This window comes from Somniosus microcephalus, chromosome 26, assembly GCF_052327205.1.
Source record: "Somniosus microcephalus isolate GS21.2 chromosome 26, FLI_Smic_1.0, whole genome shotgun sequence".
NCBI classification, from domain to species: Eukaryota; Metazoa; Chordata; class Chondrichthyes; order Squaliformes; family Somniosidae; genus Somniosus; species Somniosus microcephalus.
Window position 1 is genome coordinate 33452970 of NC_141012.1, and position 25410 is coordinate 33478379.

Sequence of the window (25410 nt, forward strand, 5' to 3'; positions counted from 1 at the left end):
AACCTGAACAAAAGACTGACCGACATTAACTGAATGAATTTTTGTCCCTCCTACCCACTTATGCCCCAACTAAGTTTAACGGAATGATGCTGAGGGATGACAATATTAGGAGTAACAGTGAGTGACAGTATTGAAGGTTTCTCTATTAAAATGGTTTCAATTTAGAACTTAAATGTTGTGGCAGATCATTAGTTTCCATAGCTGAACTTGGGTAACTGTTCATTGTCTTACGTACCCGAAGGTAACTAAAGTTTATTAAGTGGTTCATTGTGAACATGAACTGACTGCTACTCCATTTACTAGTAGTGAACCTATACGAGCAACAGGAGGGGAATAAGTTCAGGTCCAATGATAGACGGCTACATTCTGATATAGAGGCTGCTTCTTTCCGCATTATCTCCCAGATTTACCTACCACTGTAATATTACTAGTACCAGATCTGTACCAACGAGTACAGAATTTTTAACTATCTCTTAGCCCAAGGTACAACATCTTGCAACAACAGGTGTTGCAGAGGCAAAAAAAAACTTTGTTCTGCATTGAGCAGCTGAAAACTGATCTGCATCAGTTGCATTAGGGTAAGCATTAGCACAGAGTTTAGTGTAGAGGCTGACAGTGTTGAAGTTAGCCAGATGCTATGCTGCTATTTTTCTAAAGGCACCATGGAGTGATAGCACACAAGTCTGTACCTGTGATTCTTCACACGGAAAGTTCTTAATCCCAACTATGCTGTTGTTGCAAAGCATTGTTGGAAGGCACGACATTAGACCAGAGGGAGCGTAGGTAAATAACAACCCTGGGTAACTCAGCTCGTGCACATCTCCTAGTCCTTAGTTACAAAGTGGCTTTGACAGTGGCTTGGGAGCTGGTTTGTCCTCTTGGCTGGGGATGAGCGGGGAGCAGGGGTTGGGTGTTGGGGTGAAGGGTTTCTTCGAAAATAGGAAGAGCAGAAAATATGAAATAACTTACCAAAAAAAGAAAAGCTGTTTAGTACAATTCCGACTTCCTTTATTCCACTCTGCAGGCACAGTTTGCCACATGTGCTTTGATCTTATTGTGTTTCATAATATTCAGCATTGTGCCCTTTTCCATTGCTGCAAAAAGCCATTTGATATGTGACGAAAACATGTTTGTGGCCCAGGAAGTCAAAGAAAACCCTTTCGTCCTCAAAGAACTGAAGCAAATAATATCAGAGAACAGTAGTAATTATATTTTGTATTAGAATTTCATTAGCAACTTTTATATGGTTCAAAGTGTTTTTATGGCTCTGAAATAACCAAATTAATAAGGTTGTAAAATGTAGATTAAATTTAAGATAATTTTTTTAAAGTAAATTTAAATATACTTTACCATTCCTGTGCAGTGTCTGTTTTATTCTGTAAGCTTGATGATATTGCTTCAAGATAGCTCAAGCTTAAACATAGACAAGACTGTCCTGCAAAACCATGTATTGGATCAGCTCCCCTGTGAAGCTTCCCAGCTCAAAGAAGGTGTACGAGGGGTTAGAATTTGGTTGACAAAATGTAAGTTGACAGTTTAAATTTTTTGGCCTGTTAAATTTAGAAAATATTGATCTAATTTATAGTGCACATATTGGTTTTACACTTCAGAAGCAAGCACTCTGGTCTTGCGGCTAATACTTTAAATTGGGATGGGTTTGTAGTGCGGTGAGAGGCACGTTTGGTTCACTTGGTGTGGCAGGAGTTCCAAACCCAGCAATGGAGGAAACTCAGCATCATCGTCTGAACCTTGAATGATTTTGCCGGTTCTCAGCCAACACACTATTGCCCTAACATCTTCCCTCCTGCCCTGAAGGATGAATGAAGTTAATGTAAGTTTTCTCATGCACATATTAGAATACTCTAAGAGTGCCTCATTCTTGAAAGTTTAAAACCAACACAATTTGATTTAATTCAGCAGCTTTATATTATTCAGTTGGAAAGGTTGCAACGCTAAGGCAGCTCCAGGATAATATTAGCAAGATGCTTCTTCCCAGCTCCCATCAATACCATACTTCCCATTTCTGATTAAACCCGATTAAATCTTTCCTAGCACTGGAATCTGCTCAGTGGCTCTCTGACACAGTAACATTTTAAAGGAAATAAAAATGTAAAGTTACATAGCCCTCATGACCCTAATATGTCTGATCATGTTGTGGGAAGAACTAAGGTTGTGACATGTGAGCTGAGCACACAATCAGCTGCTGCCTGAGGATTGCTGAATTCAGCCATCGATCACACCGTCAACCCCATGAGTTGAGATCTGTCAGTTTTAAAACCATGAAAATTACGGCTTGAAATTAAAATGAACAGTGGCAAACATCTGAAGTGCAAAACCTGCAGCATCATTTCTAGGATTATTCCAGCTAGCTTCCGCGAAATAAAAAGTTAGAACAAAATCTCACGTAGCCAGAAATCGTTTTTAACGGGTACCATTGTATACATTTAATTTGTTCTTATAGAAATGCATCATGCCAACAAAATAAAAGGGATACTGCAGCTTTAAGCAATCACATGGCTTCCCTTTTTATAAACTAGTAACATATAAACTAGGAGACACCAAATACACAGTATGCTGGAAAGGCCTTCCCAGGATGCATTTCAAATGGCCATCTCTTTCTCTCACGTGATTGGTTGGTAATTTTGGCCTAGTTCCACTGCAGTACAGGAAAAGCCTTCAGCAAATTATATAAGTATATTGGACTCAAAGTGCAGAAATATGGTTATGTGCGCACATAATACACAATCAAATGGAAACTAAAGAGTTATATATTTACTTTAACGTACATGACAGATACAATTGTATTAGTTTTCCACAATTTATATATTATGGTGATAGTCGATATGGGCCTAAACGTTAGTGAGATATATTTCTGGAATAGAATTGCTCTAAGATAAAGATCCTTAAACTTTAATGTAAAACTGCCCCTTTTGTTATAAGTGTGCAGCTTATCTGCTAGACGTTTGCTCCGTTAGCCAATGGGCTACAATCCACCTGTTAATTAGCCAATGGTCTACAGGCATATTACATTATTTATCTGGTAGCCTACGAATAGTATACAGGTAAATTATATCATCCACCCAGTAAAACCACAGACAGCTTTACGTATGTGAGGGAAAGGTTGATGAAGAGCACCTGCATAAATAAACATCATTAAAAGCATAAAATATGTAAACACTACATCAGCTAAAACATGGAGGATTAAAAAGTGGAAAATCAACAGTAACTGAACTAACGGTTCTGACAGCAATTATGCACCAGCGCCCTGCAGCCAACAGAGGGGAAATACCAGTATGGACTCACAAAAACAAATACTCGTCAGCACAGAACCTATACGCGATGTTTTATAGCCTGTGCACAACCTGTGCAGGATAAAGTTTATTTGTTCTGTTCGGGTTAGAGGCAGTGCGCTGTTCAATGGCGCCGCACCACGTCAAAATTTGAAGAGGAAATGGACGAAGAGTATCGCCAGTACCCATAGTGAAGCGGTCATTCCTGCAGAAGCACGGTTGTTCCCATCAAGCACTGCTCCTGGACCTGTGGATAGACAAGCACATATTACCAGCTTAGTAACTTACTCCACGTTTTTGAAGCTCACAGTGCTGCAAATTGTAGTTTACACTGACCCTGAAATACCTCCGAGAGGTGCTTGAAACCTTCGAAGTCACTGTATGTTAAGAGACAGTATCCTCTAGGAGGACCGTTTGACCTCTGGAATATTAGACTGTTTTCTCTGTAAAGATCCGAAATGAAATGAATTTGGCATTCTAAATTCAGCTGGCTGTGGGCATCAGTCAATTGCATTTAAATTTAGTATAATTTGACATTAGGTTTTGTTGGTAAATTCTAGATCGATATTTAGCAAAGAAGGGGACTGAGGGGTAGGAGGGAGGGAGTAGTTTATGGTATTTTTCAAAGTTTGGGACTCGTCAGATGGGCTGCAGTGGTCTTTATCCGATACACTCCTATTGAAGTCTCATTCTGAGTTACAATGAGAATGACTGATGTGGAAAGAATGAAAATTCACATAGATACAGTAGCCAGTGATCTGCTGGGAATTGGGTTAAGGCAGGGTTGTCCACACTTTTTAGTCTTGGTGGGTAGAATAGTCTTGAGGTTATCACATAGAGTTTACATCAAAGTTCCCATTAATTTTCATAAGTGCTGATACTATCAAACGTTGATGTTTTAATTATCCAGTAAGAACAGCCCATTCAAAATCTTCAGGCCCATAACCTTCAAACAGGACAAACCAGTAAATAAGAAATATAAACATAAATTGGACCGAGCTGCTTGGATTACAAAGGACAGATTTCCAGGGTTCAGGGCTGCTTGTGGCCCCTGGGCTGCAGGTTAGACTACTTTAGGTTAAGGAACATTATCGGGAAAGAGGAAACTCTACTTGCCATCAAATCTGTGCTATGGCGGACCTGGGATTGTTTGAACCCAACAGTGGGTTAACAAAGTGGAAAATTTGTCCATTCCTTAATAATGATGACTTCCCTCACCGAGGCAAGCAGAGAGACACTGTGCCTTTGCAATATTAACACTCAGCTTTCTTTGTCACGGGCTGGTTTACACTTGTTGGCATTTCTATAGGAAAGCACAATGGGGTAGAAATTTGTCTTTGGCAGTAGCACAAAACTGTCAGTGTCGCATCGGCCACCCGCTTTATTCCCGGCCCGAACTTCAGTTCCATTGATGTCAATAGGACTGATTACCAAGCGGGGGGCATATAACAGGCTGCCTGATATACTGCCTGTTTTGCATTACTAACCAAGTCGCATTTCTACCCCAAAGAGATTCGCTATGAATAACATTTTGAAAAAAAGTTTGCTTAATTTTCTCTCTATCTTTGGAGACCATGCATAATTCCCCAATTCAAAGGTCATCTCTGAATCATGTTTTTAAGATGGCCACTGCAAATTGTACAAGAGTGACCTGGAATGACTCTGACTTTTTTCTTCCCTCCCTGGGGTGAAGCATCTGGCTTCTCTCCACTGTATTTTAGAAGCTCAGTGTAGGGGGATTGTAGACATGGTGCAGTATACTGATCCTCTGTTGTAAAGTGAATGGGAGCAGACATGTTAGGGTCACTGCCACATCCCTCCAGATAACTGACCAACAGATAACAACAAGGGACAATTTAAGTTGCCCTATTAAGACAATACTAAAAAACACATTGTTGGGACATGAAGAGGATGGCCTGCAGACTAGGATTTTCTTTTGTAATTTTTTTTAGCTATTTCTTTAGACCAGTTGCTTTAAGAAAATCAGACAAAACGTGTGTTGTAATATGAATGGCAATTGATTAAATTGACCATTATAGACCAGATTTGGACTGGTTTATAGTGTGTGCTCTTTACACTGTCTGGAATAGCACCCAATAAACAATTAACTGCTTGGTCTAAAGGTGAGAATGGACTTAGCAAAACAGGATCTTGTAGAATGCATGAGTTAAATGTATCACATACTGAATTTACAGTTAGTTTAATGTTTGCAATAGTGTTCCCTTTCTATCTGCTGAAATTATCGCCATAAAAATCTTGTTGCCTTGGAAACTAAACTTGCTGATCCCAGTAGAGCTCCTGTTACTTTTGAATCAGATGGTTATTATTCAATTAATTGGTGGTTAATGGTCTCTAACCAATGGGATTCTCCCTCTTCCAATAATGGGACAAGTTCAGCCAATAAGCTCCTGGATCATTAAGCATCAAATGCTGTCCTTCCCGAGTGATCTTGCTGTTCAGCTAATGAGACTTCCACTTTTAGTATGAACTCAAAAGTCCAACCAACAAGATCTTTTTTTTTAAGGGCAGTCACTGAAATTGCATAAATGTGTTAGGGAAGACCTAAAGCGAAGAGTGACAATTGGCAGATACTATAGCTGCTGACAGGAAGGACGGCACAGTGGAAAAGTCTTGTGGTACCTATGGCCAGACTGGTTATGATGAATGACTAATTTACTGTCGTCCCTCCAAAACGATACTGTCTCTTTAATGCACCCTCAGGAGCATTCCAGTGACTACTTTTTCTGCTTTACTGTTATGTTCCGTTCTTTTGTTTAAATTATCTCGTCAACATTAAAAGACGACTAGAAATGTTTTGTTGAGCCCACAATCTGTAATGTTATTGTTTAAAATGCATTCTCAGCACATCATCAAAATGATAGCCATTGACAAGCTGCTTCACAGAGTGATAAACTACAATCGCACTTTCAGCCATTGTGTTTTATCTTCATATACTACCCTTAAAACACAGAATGAAAGAGATGACTCTGTGTTACTGATAGGCTATGAAGACAAAAAGTAACAAGAATTATTTCATGTCACAAAATAGAAAGATACAAAAATCTGACAAGGAGTCAAGATTATTTAATGTTAAAGTGCTAATCACAGGGACCTTGGAATTATGCTGTGGCAACAATGGGTACAAATGCATATGACGTTTATATGTAATTCCTCTTTCTGCTATTACAGCAGAGACATCAACCCATTTGAGTAAAGCAAAGAAATTAATTGTAAACAAGTTCATGTCTGCTATAACTGTGGAAAGAGAATAAATTAAGCATTTGGGCCTATTACCCCACAGTTCAATTTCAAAGTCAGCATCTCTTATGCTACAATGGCCCAGCAATTGCTGGAGCTGGGCATCTCTGGAGCAAGCGCTGTGAATTGGATTTTTTACCTCACCCTTCAGGTATTATTTTTCCGCTGGAAATACGAATTGATAATGGCGCAGCGAGGTCGACGGGGTGTCTGGGACCTCGTGATCGTCAGCTCCAATGAAATTTAAGGATAGAGAAAGAAACAAAGCCAATGACAGAGAAGGAAATAGGGTTAATTAGCATACAGAAAGAGAAATAAAGAGAGGAAAAGAAAGAGAATGGATTAAAAGAGAGAGAAACAAGACACAAAAAGGAATAAGAAGAAAAATAAATGTAAAAATGTACGGCACAAATTTAACAATTTCTTGACACTCAATGAGTGTCAATGGGGAGGTTGATGGCGAGCTCCTGTTTTTGTGAGGCTAACGGCGGAGCTGCGCAAATCATCCAGCAATTTGTGGCGATTCGCAACTCATGGCCTCTCTCTTTATCGCCACAAATTAGGTTTTTTTACGCACTAATAATGGCGGGCGCCGTGATCATACTATTATTTTTCCAGCAATTTCTGAGCCATAAAACTTTATTACATGTTCCTATTGATCCAACATGGTTGAAATTAACCTATGAAAACAGGCCTGCGTCTGAGCTTAAAAATAATTTTTCTGTCATACAACATCTGAAAAATACATTTTTAACGACCGAATCACGTCCGGCAAGATCATTCTTCTCTTAAGATCATTGGACATTCTCGGTTGATCTTACCAGGGATTTGGCTGTAATTCTTTTCCATGAGCAAATAATTTTAAAATACCGTTTCAAAGAGCATCATATAACAATGCAAATATTGAGTATTTCAGTGTACAATTTGAAATGATCCAAAGCTACTGATGAAACTTTAAACACACACATGCACATGTTTACAATGCATTCAGTACAGCAAACTAAACAACTAAACTAGGTTACTACAACTGTGCTAATTGAACTAGATGAATGGAAACACTACAAAGCAACAGACATTTTAAGGGGATCTGGATATTGGGAATTAAGTAATGGAGCAAATTTACTTAGAAGCTATAAAGAGGCAACAACAGTGCTGCTGCTGAAGACCAATTTCTTTGGGTTACTAGGTTAATTTATTGCTTGAACACCAGCATCTAGTTTAGTATTCTTTCAGACTCACAGAGACTGTTAAGTTGTAGTGCAGTTATAATTTGTTTCATGCATTTTTAATTTTTTTTTAATTTACAAACCTTTCCAATTTGCAAGAATTGTGGAAGTTTTCTCTTCTAAAAAAAAATTGAAGAAAGCTTATGATAAACAATTTAAATGTAAACTAAGTTGCAACAAGAGTGTGGAGGGAAAATTTCAATACAGGATTTCAGTATTAGTCAGGTGATGCACTGGATGTTAAATCCAGATCTAAATACATGCATTCTGAAATCGAAGGTCCAGTGTTACAAAGGTTGTTTTGATCAGTACCTGGCATGAAATCTATTACAGGTACTTCAGGCGCAGTAGACAAAACAGAGCAACCAATCCCATTCCTCCTTATGGCAGCGGCAGCCCTAGCAGTGAAAACGAAACAATCGCTAATACCTGGGCATCAACCCACTTAAGTGGCTGTGTATGCAAGACTGTATGTCTGGATAGAGATACCAACCAGTTGCAGACAGCCTACTTTGCAGGCGTTCTGAAGCAAGACCAGCCTATAATGCAGACTTGGGTGGTACATCTCTGGATTGTAAAATCCAACAACGCTTTGCTGATGCCATCCACTGCAGAGCATGGCTCATTTTAGGATTCACTTCAGTACAAAGTTAGAGAAGTAACTGAGGTTTGACTGAGGGGGATAATCGTCATATAAGTTTTGAACACTGGAGAAAATTCTCGTCTCCCTTTTCAAAGTGTACGCTCGAGACTGTCTCCTGTGTACCGGAACCTTTAGCAGAGAACTTCTATAACAGAAAGGGAGTTGGCAGAACTCTCACCAGCAGTAAAGATTCTGTAAACCATATTACTTCACTCGCGAGTAGAGGAACATTTTAAGGGCAAACAGATTAAACTGCAGTGTTAATTATTCTAAACATTCAAACTGTGGGATCTTGAAAAGTTCTCTTTTCCGTGAGTGAATTGTTCCAGCAAATTGATGCCAGGGAACAAAGGGCTGTATGCGGTTGTTTGAAAAGTGCAAGTTGCAGGAAGGTTTCAGCAGTCTTGAACCCAGGAGTGAGTGCTGACGGCTCAGGACTGATATAACACGATTTAATGAACTGGATATTCAATTCAAGAAGCATGTATCACTTCAGGCTGCAGATATAATGGAGATTTGTCAATAGAAAAAGTAGATTTTGGATTTGGTCAAAATTGTTAACCATAATGTTATGGCTTATTTAATAAAAAGAGGACTCGTATCCAACTAAAGATATTGTTCAACTATGACAAATCATTAAAAAGATGATTGTAACAATATCAATGTAAATGATGCAAAAACTAAAACAGCAAAGCTTGAAGTAATGTTTGCAAGAATTGTTAATTCAAATGTCTGATTCTTTATTTCTTCTACTTTCAAACTCTAGATAAAATGTAGTTAACCTTCCAAATATTACGCTGAAGGGTTCAACCTCTCATCACAAACCTTGATTTAAATTCGAACAAACTGCGCTGCAGGTGCTATTAATCTTATTTTGAGTTTGCACCAAATTCATTTTCTTTAAAGGAAAGAGCCAGATGAATAGTCAAATGAAACGCTTACCTAAACAACATGTGTTTCTCTATAAATAAAATGGAATTGCAACTGCGCTGTACATAAAAACACATTTTTTTCTTGCAGCCAGCACCTGTTCCATCCTAAATCAATGTAACCTCCATTTCCCAGTTGACTCCTGTACTTTGAAGTACTATTATGGTTAAAAAAATTAGATTGGTTATGTTGGATCACCTGCTGCTTGCTGTGTGTAATGTCATTGGACTCATGGAGTTCGAGTACAAATCTTTACCAAACCCACAAATGGATTGATAGCAGTTATATAACTTGTTCCTTTGCCCAAAAATAATTCAGTAGAATAAGAAAATGTCTTTTTTTAATGTTAATGTTAAATACAGCATAAATACAAGGAGGTTCGGAGGTATAAATGGTTGGAACATTTCCTTTCACACTTGGGACCTGCGTTTGAATCCACTAGAGCTCCGAGAGAGTTTCCATTGTCGGAAGGCTGTAATGGACTACATGAACTGAGTTTGGGCCAGTTTCAATCAAGTTCTTGGTGGCTCCAGAGCACAAAGCTGCTGACAATTTGGCACAAATGGGCAACTCATCTCAATCAGAGATACCATAAGGGTTGCTCGTGTGAAATGTTGAAAAATTCAGCTTCATGCAGTTGGCAGTGCCCTTTAGAGATAAAGGGGGTACATTAGGGTACAGTACAAGTGAGCCAAGTCTGCACCTATGCTGGCGTGTGATTTCCAAAAATGTTTTGAGTGCTAAGAATCCTTCCCAGGAACCAATAGCCAGAACTCTTGTTTAAATCATCTGATATTAGCTAATTTACTGAAGCATAATGTCTGATCCAAGCATGACAAAAAGGGTCTGTTTCATTCACTCAAAGTAATGTGTCATTCAAGAATGGCCTCCCTTGATATTCCTCACAAACCAAGTATCCTGGAAAACAACATCTTCAGCTCCAAATTAGAACGACAATGGGATACAGATACAGACCATTCTCTGAATGGTCAAAAATGCAGCAAGACTCAGCAATGATCTGGGTTGACTCATAAGGCTAAGAGATCATAGTCCTGCAAGGATTCAAGTCATCTCCTCCTACTCCAGTCACAAATCTATTGTACCTCAGGGCCTTGCAGCTGCATCAGTGCTTGATATGGCAACTATTGCTTTTGTTTGAACACAAACCCTTTAATAATCTTAAAACTAAACAGAGATTAGTGAAGCATCTTGTAGGGTTTATCTCCTGACATTATTCCCTTATTGACCTGAAACTATAAGGAATGGTTAGGGTCTTCCTTCTTCTTCTTAGGCAGTCCCTCGGAACCGAGGATAACTTGCTTCCACACTAAAAATGAGTTCTCAGGTGACTGATGAGTCCAATGTGGGACCTACAGTCTCTGTCACAGGTGGGGCAGACGGTGGTTGAAGGGGCGGGTGGGTGGGGTGCTTGGGTTGACATGCGCTCCTTCCGCTGTTTGCGCTTGGCTTCCGCTTGCTCCCGGCGAAGAGACTCGAGGTGTTCGGTGCCTTCCCGGATGCTTCTCCTCCACTTTGTGCGGTCTTGGGCCAGGGATTCCCAGGTGTCGATGGGGATGTTACACTTTTACAAGGAGGCTTTGAGGGTGTCCTTGAAGCGTTTCCTCTGCCCACCTGGGGCTCTCTTGCCGCGCCGGAGCTCCGAACAGAGCGCTTGCTTTGGGAGTCTCGTATGGGGCGTGCGGACAATGTGACCCGTCCATCGGAGCTGATTGAGCGTGGTCAAAGCTTCGATGCTGGGGATGTTGGCCTGAGCAAGAACACCGACGTTGGTGCGCCAGCCTTCCTACTTGTGCTGTGATCACACTATGGGCCAACATGTGTCATCTTGGATCAGTGACTTCGGAGTTTGAAGATCATGGACTCAAATCTCACTCCAGGGCATATATCCTAGGCCGACATTTCAATGCAGGACTGAAAGAGTGCTCATTGATGGAGGTGACATCTTTGAGACTGAGGCCTCATCTGTCTGTACAGGCTGACATAAAAGATCCCATGGCACTATTCAAAGAAAAGAAGTGGAGTTGTCCTGGCCAACACTTATCCCTCAACCTCTACCACCAACTGGTCATTTATCTCATTGCTGTTTGTGGAACTATGCTGCGTGCAAACTGACTGCATTGTTTGCCTGCATAACAACACTGACTATGCTTCAAAATAATTCATTGGCAATAAGGTGCTTTGTGATGTCCTGAGGACATGAACTTCCCTCTAATGGTGAGGAGGAATGTTATTGTAAGTATGGACTTCCTGATTTAAAAGTTCTTATACAGTGCAACCTGTAATTAATTTAAAATTAATTAAAATGCCATTTAATTAAATATTTAAAACAAAAATTTAATTTTTTGAAAAATAAATGTAAATGTTTTAAATGGGCTAAAAATAGGCTTACCTTATTGCACAGGTTTTTTAATGTTTAAAGGATTTACCAGGCATAAGAATTTCATGGGCATTCACTGGGCAGAAGTTGGGCAAATAGCCCAACTCTTCGCCTGCGGATGCCCCTTTCCCGGGGTTGTGGATGATCTGTCAAGAAGCTTCTTGACAGATCACAAGCTCCGGGTTATCTCGCTCGTACACACCCATATGGCCGCAAATTACGGGCCAATGTGATATATTTAGGACCGTCATGAAGTGTCCATATTTTACGGTTGTCCATCGTTTGCGACTGTCCGTATTTATATGCACATTTTGCAAAGCCATTATACATTTTGGTACTCTACATTTGTTGACATGGCTGTACACAAAGAGGGGGACAATGAATGATTAAGAGATGCTTCGTTGTTGTTGCTACTTAGTTCTCTTTGTATTATCTGGTCAAAGAAATGTGTTATAGATCAGAACAAAGCACTTGCGCACAAACAGGGGAGAGAAGAGCACCTGATTAAGATGGTACTAGCATAACAGAATGGGTTAGAAGACCAGTGTTCCTACGTGGTTTGGAAGATAAATATTTGTAAGTGGAAGGCCATACTGCACAGTTGACGGCCGAACATTTTTCCTGTTGAGATCAAAACAATGGCCCAGAAATTCGGGTCTCCACGGGTGAGTACGCACGGGGTACTCACCCGTAGGCCCAATGGAAATGCCGGTTTCGTGCATGCACTGCGCATGCGCAGGAAACCGGCACTTCCGTTCCCCTGAAAGAAGGGGTTCAGAGGTTGTACGCGTGCGTGGGAGAGGCTGCGCGTGCGCATCGAACTTCGGGTTTTTTGCAGGTTTTCCCGGGAAGGTAAGTCTCCAGAAGTTAGACATGTAAAAGTCAGTCGCAAGGCCTGCTTTTTACAAGGTAAGTGGTGAATTAATTAAAATTAAAACTTTTTTTCCCACAGGTTTATTATTTTTAAATACTTTAAAGCAAGGTACGTTTATTTTTAGCCCCGTTAGAAAATAAAATTATTTGTTCAAAAATTTAAATTATTGTTTAAAGTAGTTATTTCATGTAATTTATAGTTTATTTAAAAAATGTGATTAAAAAAAAAAATATTTGAAGATTTAGTGCTGTTTTGGGGCCGTAGTATTTATAAGTTTTGACAGCTCTTCCTGTCAATTTTATGAATGGAGCATTCCCACGGCCCATGTGATCTCAGGGGATGCATCGAACTAACTGCGCCCCTGGGATACGCAAGCACTGCGCGCCGGCAGCTGGACCAGGCCCTGGATCGGAATTCCACGGGGGCCCACAGCTCAACGGCCGGCGCGCAAGGTAAGTGCAGGTCGGGGTCTTACACCCGCGGGGAAGCCCCCGACCCGAATTTCAATGTGTTCCACAAAATCAAGCAATGACTTCTTACAGGAGCTATTAACCCTTTTGTTGTTCCTAACTGCTGGAGGTGAAATAGAGATTTGTACCAGATTCTAGAAGCAGGGCATCATTCTAGTAAGGCAGACAAAAAGATGGCTAGCGTCATCATTTTAATCACAATCATTTTTCAAACAACAGGAATCATCAGTAAAGAATTAGTTTGCTATTGTTGGATTCTGGCAGGTGCTGGCTGTGAGGAAAAAAATACTTTTTTTTTAAGGGTTGGGTCTTGTTTTCATTTTGGAAAAGCACTTAAGATAATTGTATTGTTCGTCTATCTAAGATCCAATACCTGGAATATTCCTTTGAACAACTTTTTGCTGCCATGAAGAATGTTATGAATGAAATGGGTGCAAGTCAAAAAGAATTTCAGCAAATGAAAATAGAACTTTCAGTAAGTAACTGACAAAAGTCAACATTCAGAGATAACATCACATGAACTAAAATTTATGGTGTCCTGAGATCAGTTTCATAACCAGAACTTGTCGGTGAAGGGGTTAAACACAAACTGAGATCATTTGCCCTTTTAAGTCAACTGCCAAATTTAGTGATTGCGGTTTTATTATCGTTCTACAACACAGAGCTGTTGATAGAATTAAACATCTTGCATTAACACTGCATAAAACATTGGATTTTGATTAAAGAGTGACACTCTGTGGTGTGCTACTCTAAGTGGCTGAATGGTTGACTTTAACCCAGAAGGTTGAGAATTCCACAGCTTTAATTGCTTGATTTTTTTTGACACAGGAGCATCAGTGAGCTAGCTAAATAACAGAAAACGCTGGAAAAACTCAGCAGGCCAGGCAACATCCGTGGAGAGAGAAATAGAGTCAACGTTTCGGGTCGAAACCCTTCTACAGAACTCGGAGTTCTCTCTCCACGGATGTTGCCTGTCCTGCTGAGTTTTTCCAGCACTTTCTGTTGTTATTTCGGATTTCCAGCATCCGCAGTATTTTGCTATCGTATGTTAGTTTTCTGCCAGGTTGCTAATGGAATGCTGTGGGAAATGTAACTTTTCCATTTGATTGGGGAAGTTTGGTGCGGGGGGGAGGGGGGGGGAAGAGGAGAGAGTAAATAGGCTTAGTCCACCTTGTTTTCCTTTGAACTAAGAATACAATTCAAAGATCAGAGGAACCTCAGCAATGACTCTGGGCTGATTCATGGCTCAACCAGTCATGTTTCCCCTTACCCAATCTGAAGGAGAATGAGGAGAAAATTAACGATGAAAGGCTTTATTCTGTGGAATTTATGTTGGATGAATACATTTTTTTTTAGAAAGAATTACTGAATAGGTTTTATTTATATGTAATAAATAAATGACTTGGGATTTGAGTCTCACCGTGCTCCCAGATTATGATCAGGCTGATTCCATATAGTGCCATTTCAGTCCCTGACTATTTTTTTGACTGCTTTTCTGTACATACCCAGGAGGTGAGAACATACTTTAAAAAATATGGAAAAATTTGAAATTATTCTGAAGTTATTTTGATAAATGGTGTATGTCAGGAGCACATATCAGGAAAATTGGATTCCCCCCCCTCCCCCCACACTGGAATTTCCCAATATGCCCTAGGAACGCAGACGTGGATGATCTCGGCTGTAAACACACAGACAACCTGTTGCATCTCTTGACTGGCACCTGCAAACGCAAGGTGCCATTTTGGAACTGGACAGAAAACAAGAGAGTAAACAGTTAATTCTGTGGTTTTCTCATTTTCCAGCAACTCATGTCCAAACTGGCTATATTTTTTGCTCCTGTAAAATACAGAAGTCCTGTAGATATGGGAGCACAACACATACTCCAATCTTGCTCACAAGCTGAAAATGATGAAGGCTAATGCTTAGCTGTGAAATATAGATTTTATTTTTGTGGTAATCTCACCTGGGGTGTAGAGAATAAGAAATAGTCTCTTTAATAACTACAATTAGCTGCAGTCCAACTGGAAAATGTGTTTATATAACCCGGAGCTCGTTAAAATAGGGCAGAAGGAACAAAAGGCCACATTCTTTGGAGTGTCAAATAGCAAAGGTTTTAAGAACAGAGCAATGATTTCAACTGTTCATTACTTATAAGTTCAGTACAGGTTCAAGGAGGCGGTAAACCACCACCTTCTCAAGGGCAATTAGGGATGGGCAATAAATGCTGGCCTTGCCAGCAACACCTGCATCCCATGAAAGAATAAAAAATATATATAACAGGCTTTACAAAGAAGATGTAAAGGTGAAAGGAAATGAACAAAAACAGCTTTAAAATGTGTATTTTTAAATCAATTCAAGTGACTCACATTTTCTAAATATGATTGTATTTTCTGAAATTATGGTTGCAAACCTGGTAAATTGGTTGAGGAGAATCTGAAGAGCAAACATGACTAAAAATGTACTTAAACTGACAGTAAAATAGACTGGGAAGCACTGTGCTGTGACTGTATTCTTCACATGATATCCCTGGGTTATTTCCTGTTATTTATAGTGCTCTTTAATAAAACAATCAGCCATCTGTTGAAGTCAAATAAGGAAATGTTTAATCTGCGCTGTCCACATCAATACTTGCAGGCTCATATTTATTTGCTACATAATTAAATCAGCAATGCTACATTTCCACAAAATGTTTGTATTTTCAGGCTAGAGTCGTGCACTTGGGTCACTAAATGTTTTATTTTGTTTGTCTTTTCCCTGCCTGCATTTTTTCACCAGAGTAATGTATCTGAATAATGGAGACTGTATAACTGTCACTGAGTGGGCATCTATAGCTGGCGTAACCATGATCACGTAAATGAATCACAATTCTGTATTTATACTGTGTAGTCCCCCACCTACACAATTATACAGAAATGTCACATCTAAGTGGAACTGGAGTCTTCAGCCTGATTATAGGTTGTCAGCCATTTCCCTTGGGTTGTCAGCCATTTCCTTTCATCTTTCAGCATTACAGAATTTATTTTTTAAGACGGGTGGGGAGAAAAGAAGGGTTAACAAGACTCAGCATTATATTCACTGGGTAGAGCATTCAGGAATCAATTCTTGTAAACAAACTCTTGCCATGGCAACTGTTCTTAAAGAGACAGGGCTCCTTTAATTCCAGTTACTTTTCACTTTAGTGCAGTGCTTGTTGTTCACTAACTAATTTTTTTTTTAAATAATCAAAAAAATAAAGTACACAGCAAGTCTCCTTTAATTACACTCCAATTGTTTCTGAAATGTTACCAATCGGAATTAGGTAATTTTAATACCATGTATATATTTATAAGATAGTTAAAGTAAACAATCACATGTCGAGTAATACCACATTTGAGAAATCTAACATTTTGAGCACTGAATTAAATATCCTGTGGATTTATGAAAAGGCAGTACTGTCTCTTTGTAGTAAACAAATGAAAAAGCAGAACCCCAATAGCTTTCATCAAAGAAAGTAATCCTGGAGGTCAAAGGTTATAAGATAAACAAGCCTGGGTTCATAGGTCAGGAAGTAATATTTTATTATTTTTCTCCACCTAATTAACCAGTAATGTAAGCTAAATTTTACTCCATCCAAGAGTAATATGGAATACAATTATTCTTTAACAATTGAAGGGTTTTGTCCTTGCAAATTATCCTTTTTAGGGACCAGGGAATGGAATGGAGTAACAAAGGGATACAATGAAGATTATATGATTACTTACATGATGAAAATGAAAGAAGATAAAAAGCAGAATGCGCCCAGGCCCCATGAGATTGAAAGGACAGACAGAAATGGAACAAAATAATAGGTTAGTTGGACAGCAACAAACACACCACCTGAGGTATCACTTTCTGCACTGACAGGGTATCATTACCATGAATTCCAATCAAATACATTTGTCACTATAAATAGTTGTAAAAGAGCCGAGTGCACTGAAGTAGTTTGACTGTTCGGATTCCATTTTTTGTTCTGAACCAAATGATTTTCCTTATTGACCAAAGTTCGACCTGCATGGTGGCGTGAGCTGGCACAATGTTGCACCAGCATACAATGCCATGCGACTGCGTTCCTGGTTTCAGCCACAAACTGATGGCAAATATGTCTCCCAGTGAGGGAAGATAATAAATGCAAGTGAAATTATGCCATTCTAGTGCATTTCCCAGCAACTGGTTCCATATTGGCTTTACCAAAGACTTAAAAATGGACCATCGCTTACTCCAATGAAGGTATGGTACACAATGAAGGTAAAGCAAACAAAAAGAGCGGAAATAATTAAGAGTGAAATTGTGCTGTACAATGTTAATGTATGAAAGTGTGATGAATTCATGTGAAATTCTTTTGTCTGCTGTTTATTATTTTAAATGGCTTATTGTCTCTGCTAAAATAGCAGATAAAGAGATTTGATATGAACACTATAATGTGTTCTTTTGTTTGTATTATAGAGTTTTATTTCACCTTAAATCAAGGAAAGCTAATCTTTTGCTTGGACCAATAACACCAGACACGTTGTTTTAATGGTAGTTGGGAGGGTGGGGTAGAGAAACTTTAATGCTAGAAATGTTCTAGCAAAATTCAGCCCAGTGTATTTTTCTCTGTAACATTTAATATAAAAATATCTCTCACTCAATAGGGTTGGAAAGTAACTAGGCTTTGGTCAATGGTGTTCTGGAACCTGTTGCTAATGGCTGCTTGAGGGTGGCCTGATCTGCCTCATTTAGTTTGTTTTCCTTCTATCTCTGGCCAATTTGCTGCCTCTTTCTGAAAGATCAAGAAACTATCATATGGGGTATTTTGTGTCAACAAATGGCGTGACAATACATTGTGCCATTCGGCTGAAAGTGTCCATCAGAAATTAAAACTTTGCGTTTAACAAAGCCGCAACATCCTAACTAAGAACCTGAAAGCAGCAAGTCTTTGACAGATCATCCTGAATTATATTTCTCCCCAACCCTTGAAGCTTTGACTGAATATCTTTGGATTGTTGACGTAAAAACTGCAATAGCGATCTAAAATATGAAAAATAATCACCTCCACCACAGCAGTAAACAATGTTTTTTGAAAAATAAGAATGAATATGTTAACCTACATAGCACTGTCAAACTTGACAGTAATTGTTTTATTAGTGTAACTATATGCCCTGCCTTTTAAACTGTACCCCTACTAGTTGCAAATACACGGGGACTGGACGATAATTAGGTTTTTGACATTATTACTTAACATAGAATTAATTTAAAAGTTGCTCCCTTACTATTTTGATTAGAAATGTTTCTGTAAAGATATAAATAAAATTTATAACTAGCTGATAAATGTTAGGTAGTGAAGTGCAACATGATTAATGTATGATAAGTAAAGGTTAAGCAAGATATTTCAGTGGGTTGTATTTACATTTAGTACGAATCTCTGAGATTGTCTGTTTAACCTGAACTGTGTCTAATTCTCATTGGATTATTCATGTGCTAAAACTGTTTTTTTAAATGATTTATTTCACGCTGTTACTAAACAACTGGTAATTTTTTTTATAGCTTGGGGTAATGTGCCTTTGATAAGCATTAAGTGCTAGGATGCAGCTGACACATAAAATGAAGCGTTATTGATTTCTTATATGGTTTTTTTCTCAACCGCAAGCTGAACTGACAACTGAAACATAATTTCTGCTTCTCCTCCTCACAAAGCCAAACTCCCAGGAGGAACAGAGCATTAAATGGAGAGGAATTTACTCTGAGGTGATAAAATGGGAAGATGCAGTTTCAGTGAAATGAGCTTGCTGTAAAATGAGACTGCTTGACCGTTGCCTTTCTACTTTATCCAAGTGCTGAACTCATAAGCCCTACTTCAGAAAAAAATAAAATATTGTTGTTTGTTATGAACGGATTTCATTTACATTAAGGCCTTAACCTTTATTTGCACTTCCCCTACTGTTTAACATGCATTCAAGGTTCTGCTCATACTCATCGACAGATTAAGGTTGCAAGCTTAGTAAATGTGCAAAGTGATTTCCGCCTTGCACTGACACTGAACTTGCAGTGTAAATTTGGATTCAGGGCCCGATCTGACTGGAGCAAAATGGAGGGGGAGGGTGAGGGCATTTTGAGACCACTTTAATTTGACGCTGCGAGGAGTGTAATTCCAGTTTGGTGTCAAACCAAGTTTGCAAAGTGCTCATGGGGATCTCTTGGACCTCTTGCAACTTCGAATGTTTGGAGAGCAAAGGTTCTTCTATCTCCTCTTTATTTAAATTTCTAGCTTTTTGGGAGACAGCTCTTCACTTGCCAGGATTCATGGAGGTACAGAACTCTCTTCCAGAATGGGCAGTTACATTTCCAGCCAGGCAACAACCAGTTGTGTCAACATGGTTCTGGCTGGCTAGAATCTGAACTGCTGCTGGTCCCATTTTGAAGGTGTTCAAGCAAAGGACTTGTATTTATATAGCGCCTTTTTTGACCTCAGGACCCTAAAGCGCTTTACAGCCAATGAAGTACTTCTGAAGTGTAGTCACTGTTGTAATGTAGGGAAATGCGGCAGTCAATTTGCACACAGCAAGGTCCCACAAACAGGAATGAGTTACATGACCAGATTTTTTAGTGATGTTGGTTGAGGAATACTAGCCAGGGCACCAGGGAGATCTCCTCTACTCTGCTTCGAATAGTGCCATGGGGTCTTTTACTTCCACCTGAGAAGCTAGACAGAGCCTCGGTTTAACGTCTCATCTGAAAGACGGCACCTCAGTACTGTAATAAAGTGTCAGCCTGAGATATGTGCTTAACTCTCTGGAGTGGGGCTAGAATCCATGGCCTCCGAGCCAAGGCTGACTAAACAGACATAAAAGACTGTAGTATCTAGATTTATTCAATAACCTTCAGTGTGACGTTTGTGTGAATGGCACTTAACACATGGCCATCATCCATTGTTGCCTCAACTGCTACCATCCAAGGCTGAGCTCCACAGAGCGGGTCCCAGGTTCAACCCCTGTTCTTCGGCAGTGGAAGTGCTCCAATTGACCTGAGCATTCCTAGGCTGAGGAGAAAAAAAAATCACCAGGGCTCCTGCTGCTGATCACTCTGTAGTGACCCATACTGGAAAATATACCAACATGGTAGGGCCTGAAGCTCTGGAACTCCCTCCCTAAACCTCTCCTCCTCCTTTAAGCCGCTCCTTAAAACCTACCTCTTTGGCCAAGCTTTTGGTCACCTGCCCTAATTTCTTATGTGACTCGGTGTCAAATTTTTGTTTTATAACACTCCTGTGAAGCACCTTGGGACATTTTACTACATTAAAAGGTGCTATATAAATACAAGTTGTTGTTGTTGAATGTATAATGAAGACAGAACTGAATTTGGCTGTGATGATCCCTCACCCCTACCATAATCAAGCAGCCTGGAGCACGCCCTGTCATAGGCCATCTATGAAAAATGACCCCTTGTGAGAGGTGCTGAAGGGCCATTAGTGCTAATGGAACTATAGCCTTAACGACTGCTCCTATATTTTAGGAGGATGGTCTAAGAATTGTCTTGCAATCTTGGAAAAGATACAAGAAAAGCTCGTTATCTGACAGCTGATGGGTCTCTCTCTCTATGTGATCCTCTTTCTTGTCTCTCGGTAGACACACATATTTTAATATCATTGCTCAACTACCTTTCCCTCTCTTGTTCCTCCTAAAATAGAAATATATTGTCCTACATGCTCTTCCTCCTCACTGTGTTTAAATCAAGATTGATCACATTCTCTCATATTCTATTGAATTCCTTGCCAGGACCACAAAACTGTGACCTCTTTACCCCTCTTAGTCTTCCCTTGCTCATGCTACTTACAGGCTTTAAAGCACGAGATTACCATCACGCAACCCACATTTTATTGGTCTCATCTTCTCTCCTACTCGTTTCAACTTTAGTGATATCCTGCATGACGGGACCTCAGTCCTTCATCTAGGTCCCTCAAATAAAAGATAAAGACGCATTTAATTCTCAACCAACTGAAGAGACTGGGAAACAATCAGAAACTTAAATAAAAAGTGTTTTTTCTTTGTGATAGTGCTCAGCTGCAATTGCACAACAGGATGTGCAATAGTTTGTGCATTGTGTCAGTAAGCCTTTTAGGGGGTGGGAAGGGATTCTATTGGAGCGAAAGGCTGGCTCTTGGTGCTGGGAATCTTATGCCTCTCTGACTGGCAAAGTGGCACAACCTTGATCAGATTTTTGATGGTGGTGTAGTTACAACTGCTTTGCTATCAAAAATGCTTTCATACAGAGTATCCTTCCCTAAACAAAAAGGAGTTTGTGAATATGCCAAGCCCATTTAAAAACAGTAACAAAATATTAAGGGGACGAAATTCGGCTCATTTGTGCCTGCCGTTAGCGCCTCCGGGGGGGGGCGCTAAAGTGGCGCAAAAGGATTATCGCCCGGGGGGCAAAAAAAGCGCCTCCCGTGAAATTCGGCGGGGCGTTGCTGAGGCGCTATCTGATAGCGCCACGCCCCCGCCGTTAGCGCCCCAGGCAATGATGTCATCGCTGTGCATAGCGACCCCTCAGCGCCCCGCGGCAGAATTTCAGCTGTGCCCCGCGAGGCTGCCGTGGGCGGTGTCAGCGCCAGCCTTGCGGGTCGCGAGCCAGGCCAACCTCTGCTTGCGGGGTGTTAGTTAATGGTGAGGTGCAGCCGTGACCTGCGCCGCCATTTAATTTTTTATGGCCAACCTCTGTGTTGGCCGTGGCGTGGTCCTGGCCGCCATCGCGCAGCCCGGCACCGCGTCTCGGCGCCGGGCTGCTGCCATGGCACCACACCGCCCTGGTGACCTAGTTGGGGCCATCAGAGGCCCTGCAGAGTGTGCAGCAGCCCTCCCCTTTAACTGAAGGGGAGGGGCATTGAAACGCGGCACGCTGCCAATCGCTCCCTGACATCTCCTCGCAGTTACTGCCCCACCAGGAAGTGGGCGCCCAACATTGCGCTCCACTTCCTGGGCGGGGTGATAAGGCAAATTTTGCGGCCAGGGCGGGACTCCCTCGCCAGGTGCAGGATGTCCCGCCTCGCCAGTGCTACCGCTCCGAAACGGGGCGCTACCGAATTTCGTGCCCTAAACTTCTAATCTATCAGATTAGTAACTTGCAGACTTCTTTGTACTTTTCTCCCATAAAAGGACAGAGCTGGGACTTTTTTATGCTGGATGTACATGAATCTATTTAACAGAGGCAGACTACTTCTACATATAATACACTATCCCCACTAGTGGAAAATGAGGTAAGCGAACACTTGCAGCAACACTGTTGGTGTCAATGAGCTAGACTGCTGAATCAATACTCTGTGGAACACAATGGCTTCTGTATGGTGATGTCATGTCAAGGAAAGCAAAGATGAATAATATAGGATGTAATGGACAAATATTATGGCGTTTTGCTTGATGAATCTTAGGTGCTAGCAAAAGATTTGCAGAACCTTTCCCCAGGATATTAAATGAGTTGGGTAGAATTCATGATAAAGTGGATTGCACATGATCTATGAGAGGAATGAGCCAAATAATAATGTTTTCCATCAATCTAATATCCTTATGTTAGACTGGAAGGTGTTCTAGTCCAAAACAACACCCCATAGAGGCACTCATTCCGTCACAAGGTTAGACTGTTGTGTTCACTTGTTGCAATACTCTATGCTTCACTTAACAAATATTTATGCTGTTTTTGTTGTTTGTGGGGGGGAAGCGAAGTTTAATTGATTGCCTAGTTGGAATTGTTTTTGACATGATGACAAAATGGAGCTCTGTCTCTTCTGGATAACTTCAATTGATGCTAGCTATACAGAATCCTTGACTCCGATCGTTTCCTCTCCCCCGTCCTTCTACAAATGACTGAAGTCCCAAATTATTCTCAACCCCTTCATAATAAACAGGATAAAAAAAAATAGTTTGATAGGTCTAAAACTAAGGATTGGGTAAAGTAAACAAAATGAACCTTTAAAGCCGCCGGTGATAATCCGTTCCATTGTGATGGCCTCCATTTCCCTGTTTAATGAGTTTCCCCTCAATCTAATGAAATTGCACGATATTTAACTGATATCAGTTAGAGTTTAGCAAACTAGCTCAGCAGTGCTTAGTAAAGGATGAATTGTGAGAAAATAATTTATTGATGTTTCAACGCTGTTTGATTTAAGACACCAATTCAGAATGTGGTAGACATACGATCACGTTGCACAACAGCTGAATCTGGCCTCAATAGGCAGCTATTGTCCAGAGGGATATTGAATTGTCTGTTAAAGACCATTATTCCACTCCTCTTGTTGCAATTAGTAAGAAATTGTTCTCAAGAAGCTGACAGTAAAACTACGAGTTGTTGTTGATTCTTTGCTTCCGGACAGCACTTTAAAAAAAAAAAAAATGTTTTGTTTCTGATTGAATAGAACCCCTGGCAGTGCTGAAAGAGGACCCCTCCCTCATGCAGTAGAGAAGAAGCTGAGGAGATGCAGCCACAGAAATGACAGTGCTCCGTACTGACCTTGAATCTGGGTCGAGCTCGTGGGCTCACTTACTTCTATAGCCGGAGAAAATGGTGAAGGGAGGGAAGGAGGGAAGGAGAAGAAATGCAAAAAAATACAGTTTACATATCCTGAGCAGTAAAGTGAAGCTAGTGACAACACACGTGCAATAAAATGAACCTGAAACATAATGAAGGTTACAGTTTGTTCATGGCGGTGCATTGTGGGATTGAACTGGGAATAAGTCGTCATTGTTCTAAGTGGCAACAAGGAGTTAATACCATTAATTCATCAATTATTAGCATATCATGCATATTATATCATTTCACTGACAAACAGTTCTTCCTTGTCAGCGGCACTGGTCATACAATTGAATGAGATGCTGCCCAGACTACTTTACTAATACCAACAAAAGACGCTGGAAAAACTCAGCAGGCCAGGCACCATCCGTGGAGAGAGAAATAGAGTCAACGTTTCAGGTTGAAACCCTTCTTCAGAACTGAGAAAAAAAGGCAGGAAATGAAACGTTGACTCTATTTCTCTCTCCGCGGATGTTGCCTGGCCTGCTGAGTTTTCCCAGCGTCTTCTGTTGTTATTTCGGATTTCCAGCATCCGCAGTATTTTGCTATCGTATTACTACTTTACTAATGGTACTTTGATATGAGGATCGGGCACTGATGGAGCATTGTTCAAGGGAAGACCTGCGTCTTACCAGTGCGGCTCTCCCGGTTTCTTTCTTGCGGTGTGCCACTGGTTTTGATGTACACCCATTGGTTACCAGTGGGGAGAGCAGTTTGCGCTGCCTTTGGCTGCAGCTCACAGCACCCATGAATAATTGTGTCTGAAGTGTTGTCAGTACTGCAGAGTTTGCACTGCATACTGGTACGTGCCACCGCAGGGGTGCTGCTGATGGTACATTGCAAGGTAAAATTCCATTAGGGCACAGAAGTGGTTCTTACTCCACTTTTTTCTCTGAAAGGGAGGGAGACACAGTTGGGGAGAAGGCAGTAGGAATCTGCATACAATTCCTGCAATACCTCAGTCAGTACCCCCACTCCCGCCCCCCCCGCTCCAAAAAATGCACAATTTAAAGAATTATTCTGTGCACCATGTTAAGTATCAAAGCAAAGCCATCATTATAAGCAGTAACATGGAAATTTCTATACGGAGGTGTCTCTATTTGTTAATTTTAAAAGCCAAGTTATCTGGAAACATTTTTAAAGATTGTGGTGAGGAATAGATGTTAAAACCTTCCATCTCAAGCCTAAGTCAACATTCTCAGTACCGAAAGCATTAATAGTCACAAAACAAACAGGCTTATTCCCCAGCCAGTTTTCTGTATTGTTCTTGCCGCTTCTGTACAAGTACTCTGCAGTATATAGAGATTATTGGCAAGTAAACTGTTTTTGTAAAATCTCCAACTATTTAATCTCACATCAAAGAAAGACTTGGATTTATATAACGCCTTTCGGACGTCTCAAAGCGCTTTACAGCCAATGAAGTACTTTTGAAGTGTAGTCACTGTTGTAATGTGGGAAACGCGGCAGCCAATTTGCGCACAGCAAGCTCCCACAAACAGCAATGTGACAATGACCAGATAATCTGTTTTTGTTATGTTGATTTAAGGATAAATATTGGCCAGGATACCGGGGATAACTCCCCTGCTCTTCTTTGAAATAGTGCCATGGGATCTTTTCCATCCACCTGAGAGAGCAGACGGGGCCTCGGTTTAACGTCTAATCCAAAAGATGGCACCTCCGACAGTGCAGCACTCCCTCAGCATTGCACTGGAGTGTCAGCCTAGATTTATTGTGCTCAAGTCCCTGGAGTGGGACTTGAACCCACAA

At 40.5% G+C, this 25410-nt stretch overlaps 1 protein-coding gene across 7 annotated transcripts in view; it reads right to left on the reverse strand.

Moving 5' to 3' along the window:
* Window positions 1–2415: 2415 nt before the first annotated feature.
* LOC147100392 (opioid-binding protein/cell adhesion molecule-like) overlaps window positions 2416–25410 on the reverse strand; it is a 1212876-nt gene continuing 1189881 nt past the window's right edge. For 2 of the 7 annotated variants that reach the window (XM_085968055.1, XM_085968061.1), the window contains exons 7-9: window positions 23584–23619; window positions 7858–7893; window positions 2416–3537 (exon numbers count right to left, since the gene is read on the reverse strand). In XM_085968055.1, the coding sequence (XP_085824181.1) occupies window positions 3434–3537; window positions 7858–7893; window positions 23584–23619 (176 nt within the window). In that variant the 3' untranslated portion in view covers window positions 2416–3433. The remainder of the gene's footprint in view (window positions 3538–7857; window positions 7894–23583; window positions 23620–25410) is intronic. The other 5 variants (XM_085968058.1, XM_085968056.1, XM_085968057.1 and 2 more) reach the window with 5 other exon arrangements.